Raw genomic sequence first — 19,408 nt, forward strand, 5'->3', positions numbered from 1 at the left:
TGTGCAGCACAAGTGACCTCATCTGTATATGCCGCCTTTTAAGTGACAGCCAGAGGGTTAAAGGCGCATTAGTTTTCCCCATTTTGTCGCACACACTCCTTACACGTTTTTACACTCTTACCCTTTACAGGACAAAGTTACGGACGCTACGGATTCACGTTGCCCAGCTACTGACCACGCTGATGCCAGACCTGGACTTGGAGCAGGTGGACTACGACGTGGACGTGATCGATGAGATATTAGTGCAAGTGCTGGAGCAGGCGGAGAAACAAGCCAACGGCCACGAATAACGTTAAGGATGGCGGTGAAAAGAGTTTTTATCTCAAACTTTATTTAAATCTTACGATGAACACAACAATGGCCGCCGCTGAGAATCTGACTCTCCAGTGTTCCTGGGCCTCCTGTGGCACACGACGGACACCACACGCCTTGTTGTTCTATTTGCAAGAGATTTATGCACAAGGCGGATACCTCAGTTTTTCTACAGATTTTACGAATTATAGAATACCCTGTTGTATTTTTCATACGTAAATTGCCAAAACCGCGCTAATGGTGAAATGTTAGGATAAGGTGGATGCCCGATCTGGACAATTTTTAATGTTTCATTGTATTTATTTTCGTCATATTGAAAAAAGTTTTCCACCATTTTGAGTGATTGGTTTTAACCCAGTGTTGGGTAATAATAAAAAAAAAAATAATCCTATTCTCTCCTCCCGAACTCGCTACTGTCTCCCCTATGGGTCTCAGGGCTTCAACACTCATGTGACCACTGCAGCCAATAAGCGGCCACTGATCTGTACCCTTGACATTGTATCTGAGCCAAGAAGCGGGACAGTGGTCATGTGATGCCCTGAGGTTGGCGGGTGATGGCGTAGCTAATGCAGAGAAGAGCCGCCAGAGGATAGATATATGTATATGTATATATGTATATATATATATATATATGTATATATATATGTGTGTGTGTGTGTATATATATATATATATATATATATATATATATATATATATATATATATATATATATATATATATAAATATATAAATTTATTTTTTTTTACCTGATCTAGAAACCATCACTCATAAAGATGAAACTCCCTTTTTAAGCAGTGAATCATTCAACAACAATTTTACCACATTGTAGCCCCATCCAGTCGCTGTAGAACTACAACTCCCAGCATGCACTATATGGGGAATTTTGGAACTTTTGACAGCTGGAAAGCCGTAGTCTGAGATCAACGATTCAGGGGTCAGAAACTTACGGCAGAAGTGTAACTTCAGGCTGGAAATTGTAGTTCAGAAACAGCTGAACTCCAGCTTACTCCTAGCATTCTTTATAAATAATGTACTACTTTTGTTTGTTTGGGTTTTTTTTTTTGGACTGAACGATCACCAGTTTCAGACAGGAGAAAACACGAAAAACATATTTCCTACTTATTAAAACTTCCCTGTTGGTATAAAGAAGTGGAGGAGATCGATATAATTTTAATGCACTAGGGTAAAATGGAGATGTAATAGATCTATTTGTAGTGCTTTAGTGCACCATTTCCATTGTACACATGTGGTTTTACACCGTGCATGCTCATTCAGCTCTGCTACACACACACAGCTCTCCTACATACTCCCTCTACTGCATGTGCAGACACACACAGCTCTCCTACATGTACACACACCGCTACTGCATACTCACACACAGCTACCCTACATACTCACACCCTCTACTGCATACACACACAGCTCTCCTACATGCGCACACACACACAGAGCTCTCCTACATGCGCACACACACGGCTTAGCTACATACTCACACTTCTAGTGCATGTGCACACGCACAGCTTATCAACAGCGCACACACATTGTAAGCATTACCACATTTTTCTTTCCAGGCATGTTACTGTTCACATGACTTAATAGCCCCTTCAGCTATTGTAGCATCTGTGCAGGTCCTGGTGGCTTTCTCTCCGGCCTTGCAGAGATCAGACAGATCTGCGTCTGGCTGGAGGAGAGTGAGTTGTGCCGCTGTAAACTTATCCCAGCAGGATTTTTTTTTTCCTTGCTAAAAAAAAAAAAGTCTGTTAAAAAATTACAGTATTTATAGCAATAATTATTACATACATATAGTGCGTCCCATTGTACACATCCCGTTAAAGTATTGCCAGCCAATACAAGTGGAGTGTGAGCAAATCTATAGATCTTCTACTTGTTTGTCCGGTGGCAGAAAATGCTGCAAATTTTTTTTTCTCTGATTTGATCCCATTAATGTATAGGGGGTAAAAAAAGCAGCAAAGAAGAAAAAAAAAAATGCATGTAAAGCTGAGACTATGGCCCAATAACAGACTGGATTCTAACTGCCCATTTCCCCCGTATGTATATATTGATACGTAGGATAATTGTAATAAATGGAGTTCTAACTATGCAAATGTACTAATACTATATATTTATTGCAGTAAATGCACTGTCGGGAAGGAGGTAGAATTCCTTTCACAGCAAGTTGCAGATTAGGGAAGGAAATCATGGTACAGAAGCTCCTGGACGCGCTGTAATAATTAGATGCCACTGGTTATGTCCTTGTTCTCTTCTTCGGCACAGCGGCTGGTCCAGGTGTTTGCGCAGCCCAGGTGAAGGTCGGCTGTGCCTCAGTGTTATTCCCCTCCAGGTCATAAAGAAAAATGTTTTATAGCAGATTTTTTTTATGCGTTCAAAACAGCGCCACTCTTTTCTGTGGTTTTCTCTGGTATTGCAGCTCAACCCCGTTGACGTTAATATGGATTGATTGCAATAGGAGGCGCAGCCCGTGCACTAGGGCGATGCCGTTTTCCTCTCGTACGCCCACTTGTCGCCATTGCTGCAGGTATCTACACCCATTGTGTTTCTTCTGCAGCAAATAACACATTTTCTGATTTGCGCTCTGCCTGACCCGTCATTGATACGTTCAGTCGTGTACAGATATATAACACTTGCGTACTGTTTTTTTTATGTTTTTACTTCTGCGTTTTGTCTCCTAGAGCGGCTATAACGGATGATGGTATCGTCCATTTCTCTTCATGCTGTTTATAATTCTGGGCTGTTATTGTGAAATTTTACCTTTTTTTTATTAAACACATTTTTTTGTTTTTATTATTTGCTGATTTCTAAGTGTTTTTATTTTTTAACCAGATAGGTCATTTAGGATTATGGTGCATGTAATAAAAAGCCGTATGGGTCATATACAAACCAAGGTAAGTCGGGACATGTTTTTATGCCTATAGGCTGGGAAAGCTCCGTATATGTGTGTGTGTGTGTGTGTGTGTGTGTGTGTGTGTGTGTGTGTGTGTGTGTGTGTGTGTGTATATATATATATATATATATATATATATATATATATATATATATATATCCCAATGAATATCTGTCAAACACAGGCTTAAAACATGATGTGAACAAGCCCAAAGACACAGCTAGATCGGATTTTGCAGTGGGCCACCGCTAGATGACGGTCTCTGCAGACAGGTGTACTCAGCTCCCACTGACTTCAGTCTTAATGCGGTGAGTTCCCCTAGTGGAAGATATCTGCAGCTATAAAGGATTACCTGTGAGTCAATTTCTAAAAGCCCCTAGTTGCCTGGAAAATGTGTCTGCTAGGACTTAGGCTGTGTGCCCACGATGCGACTTTTAAGCATTTTTGGCGCGAAAATGTTTAAAAATCACAGAACGCCTCCCGTGCATTCCTATGGCATTCCGCACATGCTGTGCTAATGCTGCGCTTTTTTCCACGGCGGAATCGCATCACGGAAGAAATCGCAGCATGCTCATTCTTTTGTGCGGAATCGCAAAGAATTGCCGCAATTCTGCACCCATAGGAATGCATGAGAACCGCTTACTTCCCGCATGTGGCTATGCCCCCCATGCGCAAAGTTAAGCGTCTCGTGCGGTTGGTACCCACGGTGTGGAGGAGAGGAGACTGTCTTCCAGGCCCTGGGTACCATACCCTTGTAAAAAAAAAAAAAGAATAAAAAATCGGGGTATATTTACCTTCCGACATCCCGCGCTGCCTTCCCGGGCCTCAGCGTTACCAGTAATGCCTTGCGGCAAGGTCCTGTGATGACGTAGTCTCGCGTGACTCTAGCGGTCCCGTGTGATCGCTATAGCAACGTGAGACCAACGTCATCACAGGTCTCGCAAGGCATCGCTGGGAACGCTGAGGCCCGGGATGGCAGCGCGGGACGTCGGAAGGTAAATATACCCCGATTTTTTATTTTATTTTTTTTTTAATCATTTTTAACATTCTATCTTTTACTATTGATGCTGCATAGGCGGCCTCAATAGTAAAAAGCTGCTCACACTTGTCAAACACTATGTTTGACGAGTGTGACCAACCTGTCAATCACTTTCCAAGCGATGCTTCAAATCGCTTGGAAAGTGCTTGAGAAAAATCGTGGCAGAATCGCGGTAAAATCGCGCGGGAAAAAAACGTGCGATTTCTGGGAAGGAGTCCGGTTTTCAATGTCCGGATTTAAACGCTACGTGGGCACATAGCCTTACTGTATTAAGCCTGTTTTGAGCTCTTTAATACAAATACTGCCTTGTTAATATCCTAGTGACCTGGACCTGTCTGGATATTTAAAAAAAAAAAAAGTGGTAACCAAAAGCCTATAAAACAGCACACTGCAGTATCTGACTTTTTAAGCTACTTTAATTGTAAAAACAGTCCAAGAATTAAACTTTTTTGGCGGGTCCAATGTCTGACTTGCTGGTGTGTTAGACACAGGCGATGAAGAACGGAAGGAGCAGTGGCTTTTTCACATGGAGTGGTGCACAAATGCTCACTGAGGAGTGTCAAGAGCTTCTTTTTTTTTTTTTCTTCTTTGATAAATGAAGAAGCTTTTTCTCAAGCTGTCCAAAAATTATCCCTTTTTAATAAGGCGGGCAGGAACAGGTTAGCTGATTTGAAAGTGAAGTCATTGCTTCTTAAGGCTATTTCCAGGACGTCCTATCCTGACAGCACCATGGGGTTGACCTTTCATCCTTACAGGGACAGGAAATACACGAGAGGTTAAAAGGTCCCCTCCCACACCACACTCCAGTGTTTTTCCTGTCCCTGTAAGGACAGGCACGAGAGCGCCGCAGCGGCGGCGGCAGGAAGCAGCACAGGAGCTGTTAGTACTTACCGGGGTCAGGAGGTTCGGGGTCCCAACCGCCAACTCCTCCGGTCGGACGGTGCGCGCGGCACCCCCCTAAGGGGGGTTTCCCGCCTGCGGTCCAGTGGAGCGTCGCTCCGGGACGATGTATCGCTCCCCCCCTCCAGCGCGACTCCCGCGAGAGCCGACGGCGCGTCACTTCCGGTTGCCGGGTCTGACGACTTCCGGTTTGGGCCTGCGTCGTCAGGAGAGAGCGTCATGGCGGGAGAAGCGTTTCCAGCGCAAGACAAGGTAGGATAAGAGCGGGGGGGAAAGCGGACAGCGGTACAGAGCGACCGGTCACCTTCAGGATCATGGACGGAGAACACGGACGCAGGAGCGAGCCAGACCCGGCGGCCGTGAGTAGGAGGCCGGGTGGGTTGTGAGTTCAAAGACAGGAGCTGTTAGTAAAACAGTCTCCTGTTCTTTTGTTAGGACAAGTCGGCGCCGATCCTGGCGGCAGCAGCATCTAGGGGGTCAAGCAAGCCCAAATGCCCCATCTGTGCCAGCAAGCTGCCGAGCACATGGAAGAAACCCTTATGCGAGGACTGTACCCTGTGGATCATCAGAGGAGAGCAGGCCACGTTCCTCACGGAGATGCGCACTGTGGTCAGAGAGGAGGTCCAGGCCTCCGTCTCTGCATGGCTACCCACGCAGTCGGCCGACCGGTCCCAATCCAAAAGGCCAAGATGGGAGTCCGACCACTCTTCAGAGGAGGAGATACGGGGTACGGACTCGGAGGAAGAAGGTGAGATCACCTCTGAACCCCTAGAGACAGGGAAAAAGTACCTCTTCACATCAGAGAATACGGACGAGCTCCTCAGGGCAGTGAGGAGTACGATGCAGATCGAGGAAGCCCCGAAGGAGCAATCCATCCAGGACGCGATGTTCGGGGGGCTAAGAGCCAAGGTCCGTCAGGTCTTCCCAGTCAATGACCATATCCGGGCGATGATCCTGGAAGAATGGGAGGATGCCGAGAAAAGACTGATTGTGCCGCGAGACTTTAAACTGCGACTTCCATTTAACCCGGAAGACATCAACATTTGGGATCAGGTGCCTAAAATCGATTCCCAGGTGGCTAAGGTGTCGAGGAAGACCTCAATTCCCTTTGAGGACTCTTCCAGTCTCAAAGAACCCATGGACAAAAAGGCCGACGTGCTCTTGAAAAGGGCTTGGGAGGCCTCAGCGGCGGTGATGAAAGCAAACATAGCCGCCACTTCAGTCGCTAGGTCCATGTATCTATGAATCAACCAGATGGAACAACAATTAAAGAAAAAAGCCCCTAGGGGCGATATCCTTGAGAGCATTCCCCTATTAAAGATCGCAACTGGTTTTCTGGCGGATGCTTCGGCAGAATCTGTGAGATTTGCGGCCAGGAATAACTCTTCATCCAACGCGGCCCGTCGAGCCATATGGATGAAAACCTGGTCAGGAACTACCAGTCTAAAAATAAATTATGTTCCATACCCTTCTCGGGGGGGAAAGTATTTGGGCCGGCTTTAGATAAAATTCTAGAGAGTGCCTCTGATGACAAAAAAGGGTTTCCAGAGGAGAAACCTAAAAAGCAGTCTTCCTTTCAGAGATTCCGTCCTTACCAAAGGCAGGAATATAGAGGAAAGGGGAAATCTCCTCGCTGGGAATATTCGAGGGGGGGGAAAAGTAGTGCTCCCGCGTCTCGTTCCGGGCAAAGTTCCAGGAGCAGAAGGCAATGACGCCATACCAGTAGGGGGGCGTCTCAGACACTTTGCGGGGGCTTGGCATCTCATCTCCCAGAACCCATGGGTCCTCAATACAATCTCCCAGGGTTATTCCCTCGAGTTTACACAAAACCCCCCTGCACGATTCGTAGTCACAGAACCCTGTTCCAGAGCCCTGATAGATCCTATATGGGCCGACATAGGAGATCTATTAAAGACCGAGGTAGTGGTTCCCGCCCCAGAAGCGGAGAGATGTCAGGGGCACTATTCAACTCTCTTCACGATAAAAAAACCGTCAGGAGAGAGCCGAACCATCACAAATTTAAAACCATTAAATCAATGGGTTCGGTACAAGAGATTCCGAATGGAATCCCTGAAAACCGCCGTCTACGTGCACTATAGACTTAAAAAGTGCGTATTATCACGTGCCCATCCATCCTCAATCTCAGAAGTTCCTAAGTTTCGCCCTAAAGAAAGGCGGCAGATACTACCACTTTCAGTTCCAGGCCCTTCCGTTCGGCTTGGCGTCAGCACCTCGAGTTTTTACGAAACTGGTCGCCGAGATCGTGGCCAATTTAAGACTAGAGGGCATAATCATCGTGCCTTACTTAGACGACTTTTTAGTGGTATCCCGTACAGCGGAGGAGTTGAAGGAACAACTCATTTCAGTAATTTCCAGGCTCGAGAGCCTAGGTTGGATCCTGAACAGAGGAAAGTCAGATCTTCGGCCCAGTTCTCAGAAAAAATTCCTGGGGGTCATGTTGGACTCCAGAAGAAGAATCTCACTCTTACCCGAAGAGAAGAAAAGGCCCATCATGGACAAGGTTCGTCAACTCGATCAGCACCAGGTTTCAATAAGGACCGCGATGAAGATTCTGGGCACCCTAACCGCATGCATACCCTGCGTTATGTGGAGCCAGGCCCACACAAGAATCCTGCAGAGGGAGATCCTGTCAAGATGGGACAGACGACAGTCCTCACTGGACAAGAAGTTCCGGCCGTCTCCAGCTTTAAGATCATCCCTGAAGTGGTGGACCAACCACAGAAATATCAGCCAGGGGGTTCCTTGGATCCTATCTCCATGTGTGACCATCACCACGGATGCCAGCAGAGAAGGATGGGGAGCTCACCTAGAGGGAAGATACCTGCAAGGAACATGGCCCAAGAACATCAGCTTACAGTCCTCAAACTACCGAGAACTACGAGCGGTTTGGGAAACGCTGAAGAGAAACAAGTCATGCCTACAGAACCAGCATATAAAGATCATGTCGGACAACGTGACCACAGTGGCCTTCCTACGCCACCAAGGGGGTCCAAGGCACGGGAAGCTTCAGGACGGAAAGATGTTTCACAGAATACCATGTATCAAACAGATTCTAATCTTTATCCTAAAGGAACAACAAAACTATTGTGTTGCTGAAAACAACCTGCTATCGAGATTCAAGAATGAGTGATGGAACCATGTGAGATTTTGTTTTTCATAACCCTGTTGACTATTTCCTACAAAACTTTTGATGATTCTGTGTTCTCGCCCCAATATCTTACCAATCTCAAGAGTTCTGCATCCCTCCGTAAGACTTTTAATTTTTTACTTTTTAGTCTGTTAATTTGCCTATTTTGCCCGAAGATCACTGCTGCTTAACTATTCTGCACCCCCTGATAAAGGGTGTTATATCCTTAGGCTGCACCTGCCCTCATTACACACACATCTCCTGATCTGCTTCCTCCAATAAGCATTCACTTTTAGATAGCTTGAAATTGGAAAATCTGCATGAAAATTATGGTATGGTCAAAATACTCTCTTGCGTAATAATTCTGCAATAATCCATGCCCAAAGTCACACGTCAATGCTCGTTAAAGGGAATCTGTCACCTCATTTTTGGCCTATGGGCTCCGGCCACTGTCATCAGGGGCTTATCTACAGCATTCTGTAATGCATTCTGTAATGCTGTAGATAAGCCCCCGATGTAACCTGAAAGATAAGAAAAACGAGTTATATTATACTCACCGGGGGATCCGGTCCGATGGGTGTCGCTATCTGGGTCCAGCCCCTCCCATCTTCTAGCGATGATGTCCTCCTCCTTACTTCTGCCGCGGCTCCTGCGCAGGCGTACTTTATCAGTCCTGTTGGGGGCAGAGTAAAGTACTGCAGTGCGCAGGCGCCGGACCTTTCAGACCTTTCCTGGCGCCTGCGCACTGCAGTACTCTGCTCTGCCCTCAACAGGACTGATAAAGTACGCCTGCGCAGGAGCCGCGGCAGAAGTAAGGAGGAGGACGTCATCTCTAGAAGATGGGAGGCACCGGACCGCCCCCCGGTGAGTATAATATAACTCGTTTTTCTTCTCTTTCAGGTTACATCGGGGGCTTATCTACAGCATTACAGAATGCTGTAGATAAGCCCCTGATGGTGGTGGCCACATCTCACTAGCCACGAATGAGGTGACAGATTCCCTTTAAAGGATCAATATTGATTTTTTTTTAAATGCCTACATCCAATAGGTTGCACTAGAGTTCAAGTCCACATCCTCTCTGAAGAGACTATTTGCAAATTTCTGGTTCAGTCTGCTGTGTCAAAGTCCATGGGATGGAGACTCGATGTATCTGCCTGAGAAAGGACACAGTTTAAGTACGATTAAATCTGGTTGTTCAGCCGGCGCGTCTCTGCTGAGCTGTGCCTGGCTGGTGCTTTGGCAAATGAAACATCTGGTCCATCATGTCAAATATACTGTAGATGTTGCTGTCTCAGCTATTTGTGGTAGCTTGAACACAGATGGGGAGCAATGGGTCTGCGGAGAAGGGTCTTCTGGTTAGTCGTACAGTCGGCAGGCATCTACTTGTTGAATGCTTCGATAAACGGGAAACAAAAAAGTTCCTCTATTTTGTAGCAAAAAAAACTAAAAAATGGTCCAATTGTCATCCTTTTTCTTGAGGGTAAAAATATGCATGTCATCCCACAACAAATCCAGCATACAGCTAGTCATGCGGGCCAGCATGGCTGAGGTCCCCTTTGGTTCACTTTCATCACCCCTCTGTGATGGTTAGTTGTCATGGCCGCCGTCATCATCATTTTCACTCAGTTAGACTCGTCCTATGCCAACATCCACTAGCTGCTGCTCCTTTTCTTCTACATCCTGCAGCATGTAGCATACACCTTGAGGGTCCTCAACGAGACGGGGCAGCAAGGAACATGTGTAAGTTGCTGTTCTTCCTCAATCCCCTTTTGCGTTTTGATGTTTTTTCCAGGATAAATGTGTGGAGGAAAAATTTGTTGGTTCCACAGTTGTTTTGTAGCCTCTTCAATGAGCTTTAGTAGGTGATGTGTCCCTCATCAGCCGCATTTTTTTCTGGACATCCTATCAAAAAATCATGGACAGACAATATTTTTTTTTTACAGTCACGTTGCAGAAGCATAAATAAACCATTCTGATTATACAGTCATGGCCAAAAGTTTAGAGAATGACACAAATATTAATTTTTACAAAGTCTACTGCTTCATTTTTTCTAATGGCAATTTGCATATACTCCAGAATGTTATAAAGAGTGATCAGCTTAACAGCAATTACTTGCAAAGTCAATATTTGCCTAGAAAATTAACTTTATCCCCCAAAACACATTTCAACATCATTGCAGCCCTGCCCTAAAATGACCAGCTAACATCGTTTCAGTGATTGCTCCATTAACACAGGTGTGGGTGTTGATGAGGACAGGGCTGGAGATCAATCTGTCATGACTAAGTAAGAATGACACCACTGGACACTTTAAAAGGAGGCTGGTGCTTGGCATCATTGTTTCTCTTCTGTTAACCATGGTTATCTCTAAAGAAACACATGCAGTCATCATTGCACTGCACAAAAATGGCCTAACAGGGAAGAGTATCGCCGCTAGAAAGATTGCACCTCAGTCAACAATCTATCGCATCATCAAGAACTTCAAGGAGAGAGGTTCCCTTGTTGCCAAAAAGGCTCCAGGGCGCCCAAGAAAGACCAGCAAGCGCCAGGACCGTCTCTTAAAAGTGTTTCAGCTGCGGGATCGGGCTACCAGCAGTGCAGAGCTTGCTCAGGAATGGCAGCAGGCAGGTGTGAGTGCATCTGCACGCACTGTGAGGCGGAGACTCTTGGAGCAAGGCCTGGTCTCAAGGAGGGCAGCAAAGAAGCCACTTCTCTCCAGAAAAAACATCATGGACAGACTGATATTCTGCAAGAGGTACAGGGAGTGGACTGCTGAGGACTGGGGTAAAGTCATTTTCTCTGATGATTCGCCTTTTCGATTGTTTGGGACATCTGGAAAACGGCTTATTCGGAGAAGACCAGGTGAGCGCTACCACCAGTCTTATCTCATGCCAACTGTCAAGCATCCTGAAACCATTCATGTGTGGGGTGGCTTTTCAGCCAAGGGAATGGGCTCTCTCTCAGTCTTGCCTAAAAACACAGCCATGAATAAAGAATGGTACCAGAATGTCCTCCAAGAGCAACTTCTCCCAACCGTCCAAGAGCAGTTTGGCGATCAACAATGCCTTTTTCAACATGATGGAGCACCTTGCCATAAAGCAAAGGTGATAACTAAATGGCTCAGGGAACAAAACATAGAGATTTTGGGACCATGGCCTGGAAACTCCCCAGATCTTAATCCCATTGAGAACTTGTGGTCAATCATCAAGAGACGGGTGGACAAACAAAAACCTTCAAATTCAGACAAAATAAAAGCATTGATTTTTCAAGAATGGACTGCTATCAGTCAGGATTTGATCCAGAAATTGATTGAGAGCATGCCAGGGAGAATTGCTGAGGTCCTGAAGAAGAAGGGTCAACACTGCAAATATTGACTTGCTGCATTAACTCATTCTAACTGTCAATATAACCTTTTGCTACTCATATATGATTGCAATTATATTTCTGTATGTGATAAAAACATCTGACAAACACACATAAAAACCAGAGGGCAGCAGATCATGTGAAAATATAATATTTGTGTCATTCTCTAAACTTTTGGCCATGACTGTAGGTGATACACATCTGCGGCCCCTAACTCTGATATAAAGACCTTAGCTGCATTCTCAGCAAACTGCAAAATGATCATTACAGTCAAAATCTGTAAAAGTTTCTTCAGCTTAAAAAAAAAAAAAAATAATCACGGACTTCTTACACTTTTATAGTGCCCTATTTTTTACGAACTATCCTGGACGGATGGCAACCCTGCTCACCAGCTCCTAATGTCGGATCTCACCATAACTCGCACTCCAGTTTAGCTGCTACAGTGGTATGTCAAAGTTTAGGCACCCCTGGTCAAAATTACTGTTAACCAAGTTGGAGATTAAATTATCTCTAAAAGGCCTAAAGTTAAAGATGACACATTTCCTTTGTATTTCAGTAAAGAAAAAAATCAACTATATATACAGTTGTGCTCAAAAGTTTACATACCCCGGTAGAATTTTTGCTTACTTGGCCTTTTTTCAGAGAATATGAATGATAACACCAAAACGTTTTCTCCACTCGTGGTTAGAGGTTGGGTGAAGCCATTTATTGTCAAACTACTGTGTTTTCTCTTTTCAAATCGTAATGACCCTGATCAAAAGTTTACATACCCCATTTCTTAATACCGTGTATTGCCCCCTCTAACATCAATGACAGCTTGAAGTCCTTTATGGTAGTTGTGGATGAGGTTCTTTATTTTCTCAGATGGTAAAGCTGCCCACTCTTCTTGGCAAAAAGCCTCCAGTTCCTGTAAATTCCTGGGCTGTCTAGCATGAGCTGCGTGTCCAAAATCCGCAACGTGTGCACATGCCCTAAGAGTTCTCATTTTTTCAAGAAAATATACAAAACCATTTTTTTTAGGGACCACCTCACATTTGAAGGGTCATTTGAGGGGCCTAGATGACAGAAAATACCCAAAAGTGACACCATTCTAAAAACAGCACCGATCATTCATGCTTTGGGGTTGTGTTGCAGCCAATGGCACTGGGATATTTCACGGGTAGAGGGAAGAATGGATTCAAAGAAATTTCAACAAATTCTTGATGCAAACATAACACCATCTGTACAAAAGCTGAAGTTGAATAGAGGATGGATTCTACAAATAGAAAATGATCCTAAATCCACAATAGAAGACCTCCAAAGGCGCAAGATGAAGGTTTTACAATGGCAGTAATTTTGACTAAGGGTGCCCAAACTTTGATATGCCGCTGTATATGATCTAATCAGTCACAATTTTACATTGCTCATACAGATGCTCCAACATAAACAGCAGCAGGTTGAGCAGTTGCAAATCAGTGCTGTTCTGTCAACTAGTCTAATACAAAGCCAAAGACTAATTTGCCGCATAAGAACAGCTGAAATGAGCAGACACTTTCCTCGCCACTTTTTTCAAATAGGTGTATATATATATATATATATATATATATATATATTTGTTCATGACGGTTCCCAGCTGCAGTTGATGGGGCGACAGCCACAATGAGATTTGCCACTTGATGTCCAGCAGCAACTTATCTACTGTTTTGCTTTTGTCTTCCATGTTTTGAAGCTGAAAAACTTTGCATCGCTTAACCATGCATCAACAAAAAAAAAAAATAAGTGCAGATTGTGGATTAAGTGCTGTGCTCTGTGGCTGTTGGGATGAGGTCATGTCTATTGCGTATGATCCGAAGGCGGTGTATGAGGAGACAGACAGTGGATACAGATGTAGCTCTAAGTTGCAGAGGCTCCACCACCTGTCCCTCTCGTGGTAGTGTATCGCTGCCACTGAAAACTTTCACACAGTGGGCTGGGACCATGTATTGTTTATGGCCGTAACGTCTGCTCCAACTGAAACTGAGTGCACGTGAAACTGACTGCACGACCAGCAACTTGACCTGGCGGGAGATCAGTTGGCACAGAAATGGATGACAAGAAGTGTACGTCTCTTTCCTCAACACATGATCAGGGATTGATTGTGCAGCTCCCACACACAAGAAGCCAGCCGGCACTCCTCGCCACCACCCCAACAAACGTTTTAGGCATTGTTGAACCACCTCCACCAACAGCAAGTGTGGCGTTACCTGCTCCAGAGCTGACAGCAGAGCAAGCGGATTTAGCCCCATAGCATCTTTTAGTCATATACTGCCTGCGCTGCATATTGCTGAGGTCAATACTTGCCTCCTCTGATGACATCACCTCCTCAAGACCGGTCTCACAAGTCTTGTCCCCATAGAATCATCTATATCCCCTGATTTGACTGACCGTTGCATTTGTGTGGGAAATGGCTAGAGCGTCTTGGCCTCTCCCACCTGATTCCCATCTCAAAATTAGCACAGGCTCAGAATACTACTACCACAACCAGAGCTACCACCACGACGGCTCACCGTTTAGAGGTCAAAAGTCATGAGGGTATGTCAAAAACAAAGGGATAAGACAAACGGATAGTTAGAGGCAAAGTCCAGGGTCAGGTGACTAAGGTCAGAATAGGCAGCCTCTATAGCATAATGCACCCCCATAGGCAGCCTCTATAGTGTAATGCAGCCCCATAGGCAGCCTCTATAGCATAATGCACCCCCATAGGCAGCCTCTATAGTGTAATGCAGCCCCATAGGCAGCCTCTATAGCATAATGCAGCCCCATAGGCAGCCTCTATAGCGTAATGCAGCCCCATAGGCAGCCTCTATAGCGTAATGCAGGCCCATAGGCAGCCTCTATAGCATAATGCACCCCCATAGGCAGCCTCTACAGTGTAATGCAGCCCCATAGGCAGCCTCTATAGCATAATGCACCCCCATAGGCAGCCTCTATAGTGTAATGCAGCCCCATAGGCAGCCTCTATAGCATAATGCAGCCCCATAGGCAGCCTCTATAGCGTAATGCAGCCCCATAGGCAGCCTCTATAGCGTAATGCAGCCCCATAGGCAGCCTCTATAGCATAATGCACCCCCATAGGCAGCCTCTACAGTGTAATGCAGCCCCATAGGCAGCCTCTATAGCGTAATGCACCCCCATAGGCAGCCTCTACAGTGTAATGCACCCCCATAGGCAGCCTCTATAGCATAATGCACTCCCCATAGGCAGCCTCTATAGTGTAATGCAGCCCCATAGGCAGCCTCTATAGTGTAATGCACCCCCATATGCAGCCTCTATAGCATAATGCACCCCTATAGGCAGCCTCTACAGTGTAATGCAGCCCCATAGGCAGCCTCTATAGCATAATGCACCCCCATAGGCAGCCTCTACAGTGTAATGCACCCCCATAGGCAGCCTCTATAGCATAATGCACTCCCCATAGGCAGCCTCTATAGTGTAATGCAGCCCCATAGGCAGCCTCTATAGTGTAATGCACCCCCATAGGCAGCCTCTATAGCGTAATGCACCCCCATAGGCAGCCTCTATAGCATAATGCACCCCCATAGGCAGCCTCTATAGCATAATGCACTCCCCATAGGCAGCCTCTATAGTGTAATGCAGCCCCATAGGCAGCCTCTATAGCATAATGCACCCCCATAGGCAGCCTCTATAGTGTAATGCAGCCCCATAGGCAGCCTCTATAGTGTAATGCAGCCCCATAGGCACCCTCTATAGCGTAATGCAGCCCCATAGGCAGCCTCTATAGCATAATGCAGCCCCATAGGCAGCCACTATAGTGTAATGCAGCCCCATAGGCAGCCTCTATAGCATAATGCACCCCCATAGGCAGCCTCTACAGTGTAATGCACCCCCATAGGCAGCCTCTACAGTGTAATGCACCCCCATAGGCAGCCTCTATAGCATAATGCACTCCCCATAGGCAGCCTCTATAGTGTAATGCAGCCCCATAGGCAGCCTCTATAGTATAATGCACCCCCATAGGCAGCCTCTATAGCGTAATGCACCCCCATAGGCAGCCTCTATAGCGTAATGCAGCCCCATAGGCAGCCTCTATAGTGTAATGCAGCCCCATAGGCAGCCTCTATAGTGTAATGCAGCCCCTAATATAATGCACCCACATAGGCAAACTCTGCAGCCCTATAAAAAAAACAAATAAAAACCTCTCTTCTTCCTGGTTCCTCTGCTGCTGCGAGCTCTCGCTCATCTCCAGACCGCAGGTGCTGAGTAGTGACGTCATCGCGCCCGCTGTCAGTTTTGACGTTGGTGACGTCAGGCTGACAGGGGGGATGATGGGAGAGGGAGCGTAACTCTCCTTCTGTCATCAATGCGGTCAATTGTATTGGCATGTATCCGATGCAGTTGAACCTGCAATGACGGACGAGGGCACACTGCTGGCACCGGGCCCACCCTGCCTGCTCAGGGGCCCATAGCGGCTGGGTAACAGAGCAGAGAGATCGATTCTTCCTGCACTGCCGCAAAATGTAACTGTTCAGCGTGATGTGCACGCCGATACAGTTACAGCAGCGTAGCTCCGGGTGGGTCCCCTCAGAGCGTGGGGCCTGGGGCAATGGTCCCCCTGCCTCCCGGTAGCTACGCTACTGACTCTAGTTTTTTTTTTGTTTTGTTTTTTTAAATTTTAAGCATCTACTGTTAGTTTAGAGGCTGAGCACTTTATTTTTCTGAGGAAAAAAGTGGAAACGTGATTTTATATTTATATACATATAATTTACAGGAGCTTCTCACAAAATTAGAATATCATCAAGAAGTGAATTTATTTCAGTTCTTCAATAGAAAAAGTGACTCTCCTATATTCTATAGAGTCATTACACACAGAGTGATCTATTTCACGTGTTTATCTCTGTTAATGTTGATGATTACGGCTTACAGCCAATGAAAACCCAAAAGTCATTATCTCAGTAAATTAGAATAATTAACAAAAGCCGTCTACCAGGACATGTTACAGCTCTTCATGCTTCCCTCTACTCACAAGCTTTTTGGAGATGGAAATGTCATTCTCCAGCAGGACTTGGCCCCGTCCACACTGCCAAAAGCACCAATACCTGGTGTACACACAACAGTATCACTGGGCTTCCTTAACCCCATAGAGAATCTATTGAGTATTGTCAAGAGGAAGATGAGACACCAGACCCAACAATGCAGACGAGCTGAAGGCTGCTATCAAAGCAACCTGGGCCTCCATAACCTCTCAGCAGTGCCACAGGCTGATCGCCTCCATGCCACGCCGCACTGATGCAGGAATAGGAGCCCCGACCGAGTATTGAGTGCATTTACTGACCATACATCTCAGTAGGACAACATTTCGGATATTAGAATCATTTTTCCAGCTGGTGTTATAAAGTATTCTAATTCACTGAGATAATGACTTCTGGGTGTTCATTGGCTGTGAGCCATAATCATCCATATTAAGGCCTGTTTCACACATCAGTTTTTTGGCGTCAGTCAAAATCCACCAATTTCTGAAAAAAACGGATCCGCCAAAAAAGGGGCGGATCCGTTTTCTCTCTCTCCTCTATAGAATATAGGAGGGTCACTTTTTGTATTGAAGAACTGAAATAATTTCACTTTGTGATGATATTCTAATTATAATCAGTCCGCACCATCTTATTGGCCATGACGGTAACCACAGCATAGTCACTGCTACATATTGTACCTACAGACCGCCTATGGCTGCCAATCACAGCTCAGCTTTTATTTCTTAAGCTGCTCAGAAAATGAAGCTGAGCTCTGACTGGGCACTCTGCGGCTTGCACTGGTTATGGGGGCGCTCTGCAGTTTGCACTGGTTATGGGGGCGCTCTGCAGTTTGCACTGGTTATGGGGGCGCTCTGCGGCTTGCACTGGTTATGGGGGTGCTCTGCGGCTTGCACTGGTTATGGGGGTGCTCTGCGGCTTGCACTGTTTATGGGGGCGCTCTGCAGTTTGCACTGGTTATGGGGGCGCTCTGCGGCTTGCACTGGTTATGGGGGTGCTCTGCGGCTTGCACTGGTTATGGGGGCACTCTGCGGCTTGCACTGTTTATGGGGGCACTCTGCGGTTTGCACTGTTTATGGGGGTCCTCTGCGGTTTGCACTGGTTATGGGGGCACTCTGCGGCTTGCACTGTTTATGGGGGCACTCTGCGGTTTGCACTGCTTATGGGGGCACTCTGCGGTTTGCACTGGTTATGGGGGTGCTCTGCGGTTTGCACTGGTTATGGGGGCGCTCTGCGGTTTGCACTGGTTATGGGGGTGCTCTGCGGTTTGCACTGTTTATGGGGGCGCTCTGCAGTTTGCACTGGTTATGGGGGCGCTCTGCGGTTTGCACTGTTTATGGGGTCCTCTGCGGTTTGCACTGGTTATGGGGGTACTCTGCGGCTTGCACTGGTTATGGGGGCGCTCTGCAGTTTGCACTGGTTATGGGGGTGCTCTGCGGTTTGCACTGCTTATGGGGGCACTCTGCGCTTTGCACTGTTTATGGGGCGCTCTGTGGTTTGCACTGGTTATGGTGGCGCTCTGCGGTTTGCACTGTTTATGGGGTCCTCTGCGGTTTGCACTGGTTATGGTGGCGCTCTGCGGTTTGCACTGGTTATGGGGGTGCTCTGCGGTTGCACTGGTTATGGGGGCGCTCTGCGGTTGCACTGGTTATGGGGGCGCTCTGCAGTTTGCACTGTTTATGGGGGCGCTCTGCGATTTGCACTGGTTATGGGGGCGCTCTGCGGTTGCACTGGTTATGGGGGCGCTCTGCAGTTTGCACTGTTTATGGGGGCGCTCTGCAGTTTGCACTGGTTATGGGGGCGCTCTGCGGTTTGCACTGGTTATGGGGGCGCTCTGCGGTTGCACTGGTTATGGGGGCGCTCTGCGGTTGCACTGGTTATGGGGGCGCTCTGCAGTTTGCACTGTTTATGGGGGCGCTCTGCGATTTGCACTGGTTATGGGGGCGCTCTGCGGTTGCACTGGTTATGGGGGCGCTCTGCAGTTTGCACTGTTTATGGGGGCGCTCTGCAGTTTGCACTGGTTATGGGGGCGCTCTGCGGTTGCACTGGTTATGGGGGCGCTCTGCGGTTGCACTGGTTATGGGGGCGCTCTGAAGTTTGCACTGGTTATGGGGGTCCTCTGCGGTTTGCACTGTTTATGGGGGCGCTCTGCGGTTGCACTGGTTATGGGGGTGCTCTGCGGTTTATGGGGGTGCTCTGCGGTTGCCCTGGTTATGGGGGCGCTCTGCGGCTTGTACTGGTTATGGGGGTGCTCTGCGGTTGCACTGGTTATGGGGGCGCTCTGCGGCTTGCACTGCTGGGAAGGAGGTGCTGGTCTGTGTACTGTTTTCTGGAATCCATCACTGTCCCTCTCCACAAGTAACAGCCGCAGGTTCCTCCTCGGCCCCCCAGGCGGCCGCACTGCTCCCTCCCCGCCGCCAGGTGGTGCTGCAGCCTCCGAGGCTCCGGGTGACGGGACAGAGAGCGCGGGCGGGAAAGTGTCTGCAGTCAAACCTCGGACGGAGAGGTAAGAGCGCGCTCCCCCGGTACCGGCGGCCCGAGCAGCCGAGCGAGGGCAGTGCGGACACAGAGGGATGGAGTGTGCGGGGATTCCGCGGCGGCGGCGGCAGAGCGGTCTGTGCTATACACACACACGTATCATAGGAGGCGCTATAGCGGGGTGTGTATACACTAATATATATCCACACCTGTGTCTCCTCACATCGCTGTATACACTGTATATGTATCGTGTGTGTTTT

The 19,408-nt window shown here is 47.2% G+C and overlaps 2 protein-coding genes across 3 annotated transcripts in view; both read left to right on the forward strand.

Annotated features, from left to right (window-relative positions):
- MORC3 (MORC family CW-type zinc finger 3) overlaps window positions 1–3,120 on the forward strand; it is a 72,172-nt gene extending 69,052 nt beyond the window's left edge. The window contains exon 17 of the mRNA XM_073584652.1: window positions 131–3,120. Within this exon, the coding sequence (XP_073440753.1) occupies window positions 131–290 (160 nt within the window). The 3' untranslated portion in view covers window positions 291–3,120. The remainder of the gene's footprint in view (window positions 1–130) is intronic.
- A 15,902-nt stretch (window positions 3,121–19,022) lies between these two features.
- CHAF1B (chromatin assembly factor 1 subunit B) overlaps window positions 19,023–19,408 on the forward strand; it is a 57,300-nt gene continuing 56,914 nt past the window's right edge. Inside the window, exon 1 of one of the 2 annotated variants that reach the window (XM_073584654.1) lies at window positions 19,023–19,176. Coding sequence is in view for 1 of the 2 variants with exons in the window: in XM_073584653.1 (XP_073440754.1) it covers window positions 19,244–19,329 (86 nt within the window). In the remaining variant the exon portion in view is untranslated. The other variant, XM_073584653.1, reaches the window with a different exon arrangement.

The sequence above is a fragment of the Dendrobates tinctorius genome, unplaced genomic scaffold, assembly GCF_039654945.1.
Source record: "Dendrobates tinctorius isolate UK_male_01 unplaced genomic scaffold, ASM3965494v1 ptg000084l, whole genome shotgun sequence".
Classification (NCBI taxonomy): Eukaryota; Metazoa; Chordata; class Amphibia; order Anura; family Dendrobatidae; genus Dendrobates; species Dendrobates tinctorius.